The following is a 13,066-nucleotide window of genomic DNA, read 5'->3' on the forward strand; positions in this document are numbered from 1 at the left end:
TCGCCATCGGCCTGCAGTGGAAATGTACCACATGTGCTGTGAAGGTACCAACAGAAAACCCAACAGGAGTGCGAGTGGCATACTGACACACTTCATATTATCACTGGGAGCACATAAACACACAAGATCCTCTCAGGGAAAGAATCTACACTATCTCAATACTTGGTAAATCCTGTAAAAGGTGAGATCATGTTTTATCAAAAGTGGTCAACTGTGAACTGACCTCTGCGTGACGCATATTTAAACTCAAAACAAGACTTTAGATATACACTGGTAAACACAAGATAATTTATGTACATCGTGAATAAAAAATGAAAGCTTGAGCTTTACTTTTCTAAGAGTTCCTTTTCTAAGCTCCTATTCTAAGAAAAGGCTAATCCTCACTCGACACCTTGTGGGTATTGAAACCTCTGCTACAAAAACAGGTCAGAAATCATTCAGGAGATTTCCCGTCCTTATACACAGGAGCACTGCAGAGCCTTTGTTACCACTCATCGCTCTTTATTGAAATCTCATTGAGCCTTAAATAAAACCTATTAGGCCATCGGAGGTGCACAATTTTCTTTCTTCTCCAGTTGAATATGGGTTTAATAGCAGCCAAGGGCAGTGAACAATGGCCAGAAGTTAGACCCTCTCATTCAATCTCAACCACAATTTTAAAAAGTAAACAAAATTACCATCATTTACAAGTCTGCCTCTTTGGTTCCAGCACCATGGTGTTCTCAGACTGCAGCTGATTTAGGAGCGGTAATAAAGTTCTTGTCATGTAAGGGGATTTTTGACTCCCCGTGGCACATAAAAGATAATTATACTGAATTTTACAACAAAGGCAATACTGTTGGAGACCCCCTTTTTTCACTTCCTGCTATCTCAGTAGAGCTGAGAAGGAAGAGTGGCTGCAACAATAACAGCAGCCTAATTATGGCACCGCAGCACAACAGCAGAAGAGATGCTGGCCACAGGACTGAGCTCCCAGGGACGACTCACAGGTTCTGCACCGAAATACTGTTTTTGTGACTTTTTTCAAGTGTTTTCTCACTCTGTGTGCATGATTTCTGGCCCACCTGGGTTCCGCCGTGCTATTAAAAAAGAAGCCAGCTGTTCTGCTCCCACTGGGCCTCAGATTATAAGAATTACTAATGATTCTTAAGGCAAGGCCGCTTTGTCTGAAAACAAACACTCTGCGGTGTTTTGGGTTTTTTTTTTTTTTTGTAAAAAAGCTCACCAGCGAAACCTCTGCTGGCTTCAACCGTGACAAGTTCTGCAGGTCTCATCAATCTGTAATGATGGGATCACTTGCAGGCAGAGATAGAACATGATGACTCAGCAGAATTTTTTTTTTTTAGTCTGAGAATCCTTTGGAGAGTAGACTCCAAGGCAATACTGGGACATGTTATTTGCTTGCGAAGCCCTTATTTAACTGTGGTCCCATTTGGTTTGACCTGTTTCAGTTTCATGTCTGTGTGTTGATACCATTTGGATTTAACAGCGGCCTGGCTACCAAAAACGTTGCCTGGGAAAAGGCTGTTTCATGTGCTTTATGGAGCAGAGAAGGGGGTTCGTATATAAGCAGCACTTGTGGTGCATTAAATTAGCTGTTTTTAGCTTGACGGCTCAAGCGAGGAGAGTTGAAGTCAATCATCACAGGATGAAGAGGTACTTGAAAAAGACAGAGGGGTTTTTGCTTATCCAGCAGGAGCTGTGAATCTGCATCTGCATCTGATCCGCTTTCATCAAAGGGATTTCACCCCAGGTAAGAGCTGGATCTGACACCAAACATGACGTATTACCCTTACACATATAATTCTCTAGACATCATGAGGGAATAATGTGCCATTACACCTCAGAAGTTTCCAGGAGTGTTGAATGTGATTCAGGGCGTTCTCCTCCTAGGAACCATCATTCACTAGCAGTTGAGTGTGCACACCACCAAATATAATAGCATATTTCTAAGTTTCCTTTGGTATTGGACTGCTGTGGGACTTCCAATGATGCAATAAAACCAGGAAGTGCCACAAGGATTCTGCATTAAAATCAAACAGGAAGTGCTCACAGGCAGCAGACACACAGGGTGACACAGTGGATAACAGTTATGCACTCCCAAAGACACACGTCTTTCCAGTATTCCCACATCCCACGACTCAAATTGGATTATTTGACTGCCACTTCACACCACTTAAAAGGAGGAGCATCCATAACCACAGCTTGCACTATCAGCGCTGATCTCAGCTCACCGGTGCGTCTCTGTCCTACATTTGGCTTCTTCTCCTCAGTAAACATGACAAAAACCGGTGCAACATTTTTCTTTTGACTGAGGAACTACCAGAATCAGCGAGAAAAAACAAACAAACTACTACAGCTCAAAAATAGCCAACAACAGCAACTTCACTTTTTATTTTTTTAGCTTGATGCTCATTCACTGAACCCGAACAGCGGACCGATTGAGGCGGTTTATTTAGTGTTTAAGGACTGAACTCTGCAAACACTCTGGTATTGGCACCAGAACCAGATCAGCCTGAGCTCAGCCACCAATTGTGGCAGCAAACACCGCAGTCTGAGAAGCTCTGGATCGATTCTGGATGGTAGGCTAGCGAGCCAGCTGCCCATTTACTGTCAGAAATATGCAAGTCTGTCTGCTGCAGCCCTGCAGTGGAGGAAGAGAAGAGCCGGAGCTGTGGGGAGTGAGTGTGTGTGAGAGAGGCAGGGAGGCAGACAACGGCGAGCCTTGTTGAGGTCGGTCAGTTACAACCTGTAGCAAAACTTAGACTTCATTCATGGAAGGGTGAGAACTGCCTTTTGGGAAGAAATGCTCACTGTATTTCCTCCTGGGGAGTTCAATATATTCTGGTCCTCACATCTGTTATTTTCTTTACCTCTCTCTTTTCCTAAAGGTACAAACAACCCAATGTTTCTGCAAAGTGACAAGTTTGTATTTCCCTCTGTGTAGCATGTGTTAAAATACACTTTAGAAGGTAAAATTCTGGAAACAAAAAGGAGAGTTTATGATTGCCACACGTGGGACAGTAAAACACTGTAAACAGAGCCGGCGTGCAAAAAGTTGCCGCTTTTAAAATCAGCAAGCAAAAATCTCCCTAATCCTGAGTGAAAATAGGTTTCGGATGCACATAGAACCGTACAGTGTGGTGCATCTGAGTGTTGACACAAATAAACAGATGAACAGAGACACTGGCATCTTGGGAGAGCGTCTGGTCGACCTTCTCCTGCCGTAAACCCACGAACATGCGTGCAGAGAGACTATGCACATAGAAAGGTCATAACTAATGCCAGAGCACACAAACACGGGTGAAAATCTGTGCGAGGCCCGATGGAAAGGAGATAACAGTTCCAGAGCCGTCAACAGTGGGAAGGATGTTCACAAAACAAAACAAAGCATTGCAGGCTTATAGCAATTTGCATTCTTCCCTCAGAGCCTTGGCTTAGGCTGGAAGCAGCAAATATTTACAAGTTTTTAAGTCCTCGGTTAATGCTGTGGTACATTATGAATGCCTGCGTACACAAATGCATGCACGCTCCTGGGGAAGGAGGATGCCAAGAGCTCCCTCTCACCTCTGACACCGTTAAAATTACTTCTGTTTACAGCGTATTAGAAAATCCCTCCACTCCAACTGCCCGGAGTTTATCTGATAAACTTCCATGGTTCTGGACCGCTGCAGCTAATTGCTTCCTCTCTCACTTGAAACAGTTTCCACGTTCACGTGTAGTTTTAAACACATGCGCCGACACTGTATAGAGGATTGTTTCTTAAGCCCGTCGCTGTCAGTCGGCGAGAACCTCAGTGCCGATAAAAGTTTCTTTTCTGCTGTTGTCTTCCAGGGAATGCTAATTAGGCCATTACGAAGAATAAGTGAAGAAAAAGCCATTAGCTTCTGCTGAGGGTCCATTTGCTCTTATCACAACCACTTGTCCTGGCACAAGCTGCAGCAGTTGGCAAAGCAGCAGTGAATCACAGGCGGAGGGCGCAGGGAGTAACGCTGTGGAAAAGGACGGGCAGATTCAGCACTGTCGCAGCCAAACATGCACAATACACAGAAATCTGACGTCCTGACTTGAGAGACAGGTCTTTTTCTCGGAGGTGTGACAAGATTACGACTTAAAAACTTCCAAGTGATTTAAACATGCGTTCCTAATTCCTGAGTTCAAATGGCCCAACGCCGTCCTCTGATGCACAGACAAGCGTCTTTCCAGCTGTCATTGAAAGACATTTGGACAAGACCTCCTTCAGGGACGCTTGGACTAAGAGAAGACAAGAATGTGCAATCAAAGCATCATCCTTCTCAACTTCTCTGCCTGTTCCAGCCCCACTGCCTGCAAACCGGTCAAGGAGCTTTTAGATAGGAGTCTTAAGGATTTTTTTGGGGAGAACAAAATCCACCCAAAATAGAACTGGACCTGAGTGGTGGTGATGAAATACACCTGACATAATTCAAAGTCAAAAGGCGCCCTTGTGAAAGAGACAGAGACTCGCACATTGTGAAGGAGACATTCAAAATAGGAAGGTGATTTGATTTGAATAGTGTGTGCAGATTGTATTGTGATGCAAACACTTGTGCTGTACGACCGTGGACTGTCAAAGGGATTTCATGAAAATCAAGGATGAAAAATACCGAGCCCCTTTACAATAGGGTAAATGTGCGTAAGACACGTCTCTGTGTTGGATGTTAACAAAGACTTTTGTCAGGATTTCAGTATTTACAAGCTCTGACATGAACACAGCTGTGGGATATGAAAGAGTGAATTACCACACCTCTTCAGGACTCCAGCAGAGCTGCAGGAAGTCATGTTATTTATCGCAGACTTACGTGAATGAGCATTCATGCTTCCTGCTAGATGAACCAGTTGTGGTCTATCTGCTGAATCCTGAGAGCTTCCTCAGCACGAGCTCATTCAGGCACTTCCAGAAGCAGCATCTACATTAATATGTTTGTTCTACAGAAGGCAAATTAAGATGTTACAAAAACAGGGTTCAAATCTGATAGAGACACAGGCCATGCTGGAAAAATGAGCTGTAGCATTAAGACGTGGATAGAACAGCACAATCCCAAGGCAGTGCTAGCCACTACATATGGATACTTGGCTGCATTGCTCAGGCCGGCCATATGTGTTTACAGCTTTTTGCAAACATTTACAGAAATGACTGTTTCAACAGGCAGCGCATCGTATTTGTACCGGAGGGATTTTCCACGATTAAACGGTCGAGAATTAATCATTGCAAATGTTTTAAAACGTGGCTATTACAGACCTTTTGTGCTGTACCTTTTCCTTCTTGCTCACCCTTAAATGTTTTTCAGCCAAAGCCAAAGTGAGTAATCTGACTCATCTATCTTATCTGCAAACTCTTGTAAAAGCAAATGATTCTTCTTGCTAAATTATTGAATCTCTTGCAAGCCTTACAAATGGAGGACATTAAATGGACAACAGACACGCCCCGGGTCAGGTGAGGCTTTAGCCAGACAAAAGTTGGGTCAAAATGGTAATGCAGCAATATATTAAAGAAAGTTTATGTGAAACAATCATTTTCCCAAGCAGCAATTCTCCAACACACTCCAAACCCACTGTTGGACCATGCAAACAGCAACAGAAAGGAATTACGATTTAAATGCAGACAGAGATGCTAACGACAGGTGCGTTAGGGCCGTAGCATAAGCTTAATGGCAGACAAATTAATGCTGCGTCCACCTTGTTCTTGATCATATTCTTGATCGCCGGAGACGAGGATGTGATCATGTGATCAAAAATCAGGGCTGATCAAGTCATTTTCAAGGGGTCAGAAGGGGGTGAATATCAGTATCAAAACTGTAACATTACCACGCAATCATCTATGTTGTAATCACTACACACACGTGGAAAGTGGAGAGTGGGCACATAGAATATCCGGCTGAGCTTCATCATTGAGGCTCTATGGCCCATATTAATGTCAACAAGCAGACGATGAGGCTTCGAGTACCGTCTATTTCTACGAGTTGATATACTGATCAGGCAACTTCAGCGGCATTGAGCTGAGCTGTGAGTTGGTCGCTGGCAGGCTAAGAAAGAAAAGATGGGAAGAGCCAATCAAGTGTTTGCCACATGGAACTCTTTGAGCACATAGGATACCATTAACCTTTTGGATTTAATTTGTGTCAGACACGTACCGGTAGTCAGTTTGTTTTACACATACCTGACATGTTTCGACAATCTACGTCGTCACACGTCTCGCTAGGTGCTAATGTGACGCGTAGATCAGCTGACGTTATCGAGGACCTGCCAAGATTGACAGGTTGACACTGCACCCTGCTGTCTGCTCACAATCCAAGAATGTCGCTCAAATTTGCCGGAGCAAGAGCCCCCTCCCCGCCCCCGCCGGTCCCCGTTCATCCGAACCTAATCTCCACTGCTTCCGTAAACCAGCTTTGTTCCCTGTTGATTTCTGTTGTTTCTGATTGTGAAAGCAGTGGACATGCCGTCTCCATAACATCCACTGATATGCAAGGCACATTACCACCCACTGACACCTCTGACAAAATGGAAATAGACGAAGCTTATCAGGTACGCATAAACAAATTACAGACGTGTCTGCATAAATTAAATCAAACGTTGATTGATTCAAATGAGGCACAATGAACACTTGGAATAGTTCAAGCTGCGAGCAGCACGGAGCAGCCCCCACGTAGTTAGAATGGCCGCTACTTCAGTGACCAATCCAATATCAAATTTCCAACCGGTTCTGCCCTACGTAGAAAGTCTCACAACAATTTTTTCAAGTGGACGAGTACCTTAAATTAGGTAACTTCCTGTCAACAGAAGACTATGACTTCATAGTGATGCATAGATTTATGCATTGTTTTAATAATAAAAAAAAAACCTAAAGGGATCACTTGGACGTGCTCAGAAAAGATTTTTGCTTGTTTGGATTGGCCAGCATATTTAAAAATGTTAAGCAAACCATGTTGACATTTTCCCCCTGAGTGAAACGAGGCTAACAGCAATCTCAAATATTAAATAGCAATAAAAATAGCAAATAGTCATTTATTTTTTTCATTAAGGTGCTTAATTTTTCACAGTGACACAGGAGGTGTTAGATTCAAGGTTGGTGGTGGTGGAACATGTTCCAGCTCAAATGAGGCCCTGGAAATGATTTTCTATAATATGATGCAGACTTCAAAATGAGGTTTGTGTTTTACCCACAAAAGAAAAATCCAGCAGAAGAAAATGGACTTCCAGCAAATCTTTTGGGAGTGGGAAGGTTTTAAAAAGGTCCATCTCTCTCTCACACACGCGCACACACACACAAACAAGCAACAAACAAACATGATGGAACCTTCCAAAAGATCTCCACAATAGAGCTAACAACACAATCTACCTCAAAAACCAATGGAAGAGCTATCTGCTATATTCTGGCAGCTTACATTGGATGAGCATCAATAAAAGCAGTCGCTGGGAAAGACGGGAAAGACGGGAAAGGCTGTTAACCTGCACACCGAAAAAAAAGTGCGTGAAGAAGGCTGCTGCCAACTGTCAGCGCTGTAATAGAAGATGGCCCCTGAAGGTGCACGCTGTCAAAGTGAAGGAGAATAAAGACAATCAGATCAAGCTCGGCGAAGGTTTGACTCGTACAACTCCCAAGCGCGGAGACAGTCTGAAGCAGGGGACTGACGCTGTCTACCGCTTTGGAAAGCAGCGAGCTCACTGGAGGGTAGAGCTGCGAGGAAGAACATCTGGCTTGAGGTGCGACTTAACATATATTTTCACTCTTGTGTGTTTAATAACCATTTGCTGAGGTTTCCTGGTCAAATCTTGCTACCTCTAAGGTATGTGCAGAGCCGCAAGCAAAATTTGAGAGAACAACAGAACAATGAGGAAACGCTTCAAAGGCATCGTCGATATTTGTACAAATTCTCCCACAAATCTGTGGAAATACCAAATGATTCCGCATCCGATAGACCAACAGCCTTTGCTGTTTGCCGACACAGCGATGAAGACGTTTCGCAACGTCAACAGTGACGGCCTCCTGTAACGGGAAAGAAGGCGATTCTTTAAAGAAGCACGTTAGCGCTCCCGCCATCTCAGCATCTCCACAAACAGCCGCACCACCACGACAAAGCATCACATCTCTTTCTGTTACAACCTCTCTTTTGCTTTTAATCAAATCTGAAAGATGTGATTGTTTCGAACCCTAACCTTGTTTTTTCAACTCCTACTCCTAATTTCAGCTCCTGCTCCTTCTGCAAATGGACATTTAGTTTCTTATCTCTTGGTTTCCACATGCGTCTTTAAGATTATTCCATGAAAAAGAGCTCAGCGAGCCCTCCAACTCGGTTTCCTATATGGAATCATACCACAGCAGGAGGTGACTGCAGGCTAATGGTTGTGTACAGAAATGAAATCGCCTTTAATCATTTAAGAAAGTGTTATTCTTTTAGCACCACATTAAATGATAGCATTCTTTCAAAGTCAAGCCCAGTGAGAGCACTTCTATCCTCCCATGCCTCAAAAGTAGGAGAGTTTCAGAGCCAAATGCTCAACTGATTGAAAGAACTACATCAAAATTGGAAAGTGAAAAGCTTTCTAATAATATTACAATGTCTGGCATGCTGGGATTCAAGGGGATACTTGGAGAGAAATGGAAAAATGAAATTTCTTTCTTTCTTTCTTCATGTGCACTTGTGTGTGCATGCACCCAGGAGACTTCCGGAGGGAACAGAAGGTTATCAGGCTCCACTGAACCTGCATGGTGTCTCCAGCATCACCAGCATCAGTCCTGCTCACTTTGTGATTCTCCGCACGTTGCCTCCCATCACTTTATACCTGAATTAATTTGTGCTGCCAGCCAACACCTTGACTTCTTTGTTGGGCCCTTCTGGAAGACTGGGAGTGTTCGTCCTTGGAGAAATTCAAATACAGAGAAATTCAAATTCCTTGGGGGGAAAAAGATTTCACGTTACGCTCCTCCGTCAAAAAAGGCTGATGATCAAACTCCAGTATGCCGAACAGCCGTCGCTCCGCAGCAATAGAACGTTTGATACTATCTTGCTCATGAGTTTACCGCAGTGCTCATTATGGCTGCTCACAACAACGAGGTGCTGAATGAGCTACCGAACGACATCAGCATAGTTCAGAAGTCGCTTCCAAATGTGTCTTTCATGGTGAATCCAGACCCTGTTAACATGACAGAGATTCTGCCCGGGTTCCTCCGGCATGTCACCATACCAACCAGCTTTATACCAACAAACAAGATGCCTACAGAGCCGTCCCTCGCCCCCACAGGGGCCTCTCCAACCACATCTCCATCATACTTGTTGCTACTTACGTGCTCTGCTGACCAGCTTCAGGCCTACACAAAAGACCATCACTGTGAGGCCCCCACCATGCTGCTACGTATGTTAATATAGAAGAAATTCCACTTTCTAACTGAGACCTGGGTACAAAGATTTGCGCAGTCCGTGCACAACATGTGACAGACTGACAATAAAGAAACCTTGAATTCTTTGTGGAAATTTCTGAGGATGAACAAGGATAAAAACCAATAAGAGTGAACATCTGCTGGCACTGCTGCCTATAAATGATAAAAGGGTTTCAGACCTTGGTGGACGCTTCCATCCAACATTGAAATTTCTCAGTTATTTCAGTCCCTGAATAAGATAGTTAACAATTCCTGTTAGTAGTCGGTAGGTCTCATTGAAACATAAATGGGACCTTTATAAACTTTTTTTCTTACTTTATTAAAATGGAAAAGTGAATTCTCACAATCTGCTTGGTTCTTAGCCATGTTATAAATAGTGAATATTACAGTTGTGTCTGATATTGCTCTGATCAATGACAACAAACTCCTAGCTTAAGTATTGCTAACTTAAATGATCGTCTTTACAACACGACGATAATGGAAGTGAAGCTTTTTGTAGCTTAGTTTGAAGAACAAAGTGTGTCAATGGACATGAAGACCTTGCCTAAAAAGCACTTCCACAATCTTCCTGGAGTTGTTCCCGTCAGTAATGTTAACTTGTTTTTTATCCATAAATGCTTTAACGTTCCAACATTTCACCAAATCCTTCCCACAAAAGAATCTCATTCACGAAACTGGCTGTTGAACTTGCGGAGCTCTGTAAAGAAACACCGCTGTGACCGATTATTAGTGCCTCTCCACATGCAGCCCTCTGGGCTCTGTTTGCTTTGCTTAGCATCCTGTATCACAGAGCTTTGTTTGAATAGAAAACGAAAAACGCTGGCGGCTGTTCTGCCATCAGGCATTTCAGGGGATAAACTCAATTGTTAAAACTTTGAAATTAATGAAATAGTCAGAATTATTTGTTGTGAGTGTCAGGATAATCCCTCTTTACGGGTGAGGTTGTTACAGGTGCAGTTCTCACAGCCTACGTGACCTTAAAGGTGAGGAGGTCCTAATATTCTTCAACACAGGATGAAAAAAAAGACTCTGAGAATATTGAACCAACCTTAATGAAATAATGATGGACCAGACAGATATCCCCTGATCATCAAATAACAGCAAAAAACAACAATCTCCGAGTAACCAAAACGTATTTATCCACCCCCAGAACATTTTATGAGAAGATTTTTTATTTTCAGACATTTAATGATACCCACGAAAGCTTCACTCACGTGCACCACATGAGCCTTGAGTCTGGCCTATTTCGTCCGCAGCAGCTACCGCAGAGCCGCGTTCTCAGCACCTCGTTTCTGTTAATCTCACTCCCAACAGGAGCGTTCTCGGGAACGCACACACTGCTGAGCTCTGAAATATCTGCGAGCAAGACGCAGCAACATTTTTAAGGTCATTTTTCCCACTTGAGAAAGCAGTTCACAGCGGATATCGTTGGATGAACGTGATCTGCAGCCTCGTGGTTAAACTCCACACAAACTGTTTGATATCACTGATATTCAAAGTAGCGAGGCTGCACAGGAAATCAACCCCGAATAGAATAAAGAAGCACGTATAGTTGCTTTACAATGGCCTAATAATTGGTTTCAGCTATAATAAGGTAAATTACTTAAGGCTTTGAATATTGAGAGCAAAATACGAGAAGAATTTTGGTTTCCCGGAATGGAAAACAGGAAATGGAACTTGCTGCCAAGGTGGCTGACATGACAACATGTATTTGTCAAGGAGAGGGGGAATCATTCATCCTTGGCCCTCAACCAGAAAGTCTGGAAAATCAATCTAACAATCTGCTCAACGGGCCAGACGGATTGGTTTCAGCAGTTCACCAATCTGTCTGCAAGCAATCGCTCATTCAACAAAACACATTTTTCTTTAATTTTCCTTGAACTTTAGAATTCACAGCATGTCCACAAGTGCCAGAAATCCTGACTTGCACACGACACCCACTGATAAACATGTACCGAATAAGTCTCGCGGGCTGAATAAGTCATTTTTGAGGGCTAGCCTGCACACGGAGGATCAGGCAGCAGCTAGTGGTGACAAGGAAGCCTCAACGCTCAACGTAGAGGCTGCAGTGAAGAAAGTGGAGCTCTGGGGGAACAAAATAGATTACACTGCTGTGATGATATATAAATACCATAGACACATGTGTTTATGGTGAGGTTTGAGGATCGAATGGGGGTGATGGGGGCAGAAACGTGTCTGTCTGTCTGTCTATATCAGTTTGAGTAAAGGCTAAAGGTTCACTCAGTGGCTTCATTCCTTTCCTAAGAGTAATCAATACAGCAATCCCGGTGAAGTCTGCAAAAGCAAGACTGTGCATCACTTTTCTGTAAATTCTGCTGTGGTTTTCCGTCAGTTTCACCAATCAAAGCTGATCTGTGAGCTTTTCTGTCTGTGGAGGTGCAGACAGGAAGGGAATACAGGTTTACCACACCTAAAGAGCATAACAGACGGTTCTCTGAGGTTCAACAGAGACGCAGCAGACAAATTTGATTGTCTCGCACTGCATTCGACATCTTGGAACAAAAAGGAAAGTGGCTGCCAAACACTTTTCCTCAACAACACAAGAAGACCCACGAATCAGAGTGACACGTGTCTAGATGCAAGTGCTAGAATGAGAGCGCATGTGAACCATCCTAAAATGAACCATCCCTAAATAGGACATTTCCATGTCTACATGTTACAATAATCACCAAAGAGAATCAAAAGCTGAATGCAAACGGGCTGCAGATGTTGCTGCTTGGTGAAGGTGCACGTGTCCATTTGAGGCCAAATCCTCAGAAAGCTTACGCTGGATGCTTTTGCGACTTTTATTTGGCATTTTAAAGGCTCAAAATCTTTTGATATTCTCAAAATAAAAGTAAGGGAAAGTCCAGATCCACTGCTTTAAGGACTCTAGATCCCTCAACCAAGTGAATGAATAGAGTTTATCAGATGAAAGTGTGCAAACATCCGTGAGACCACCGCTCCCACCAGGATGAATCCTACCTTGCACCTGGTAGTCCACAGAGATGTCCGATGGGCCCCGCAGGAGAGCCGACCTCCGGTAGACCAAGTGGACTCTACCCCCGTCCTCCAGGTCTTGAGTACCTCTCTCCAGCGGTTCGATGAAATATTCATCCGAGTCGGTGCGGATCATCCCAGCCTGCAAAAGAAATACTCAACTGAAAAGGTGGAAGGGGTAAAAAAAATACCCTGGAGACTCTGTTAGTGGAAAAGGCCACGCTCCATTATGCTCAAATAGCAGAGAATAGAGTTTTAACCTTGCAAATCCAGGTAGCTATTACACATTCTTGATATATATATAAAAAAGTAAAGCAGAGTAAATACAGATGGCAGCAGGCTGATAAGAGTATAAACTCTGTAACAATCTGTCTGCAGATGTTTATCATTGCGGACAGATGTGTCGATGTAATATGAAACAATTTCACGGCCCTGTGCAGAGCTTTTGATAGCTTAGATGTATTTGCTAGCGACCCTGTCATGTTTTTCTGACCATTTGTGCAATTTACAATCTGTCTGAAGTTATGAGCCGGTAACGCAGCCAATGCAGTTGGAGATCAGGAAGCTCCACCTCATTACCTGGACCCGGGAACAAAATTTGTTCTCTGATGGTTACCTGCCTCCCTCAGATTTCCTGCAATAGGCAGAGAGTCATGCCTGTACTTA

General features: G+C 43.5%; 1 protein-coding gene across 3 annotated transcripts in view; it reads right to left on the minus strand.

The window, feature by feature from the left end:
* adamts3 (ADAM metallopeptidase with thrombospondin type 1 motif, 3) overlaps positions 1-13,066 on the minus strand; it is a 74,074-nt gene that overhangs the window by 43,724 nt on the left and 17,284 nt on the right. For all 3 annotated transcript variants that reach the window (XM_057033508.1, XM_057033507.1, XM_057033509.1), the window contains exon 4: positions 12,386-12,542. In XM_057033508.1, coding sequence (XP_056889488.1) covers positions 12,386-12,542 — 157 coding nt within the window. The remainder of the gene's footprint in view (positions 1-12,385; positions 12,543-13,066) is intronic.

Source organism: Takifugu flavidus, chromosome 5 (genome assembly GCF_003711565.1).
Source record: "Takifugu flavidus isolate HTHZ2018 chromosome 5, ASM371156v2, whole genome shotgun sequence".
Classification (NCBI taxonomy): domain Eukaryota; kingdom Metazoa; phylum Chordata; class Actinopteri; order Tetraodontiformes; family Tetraodontidae; genus Takifugu; species Takifugu flavidus.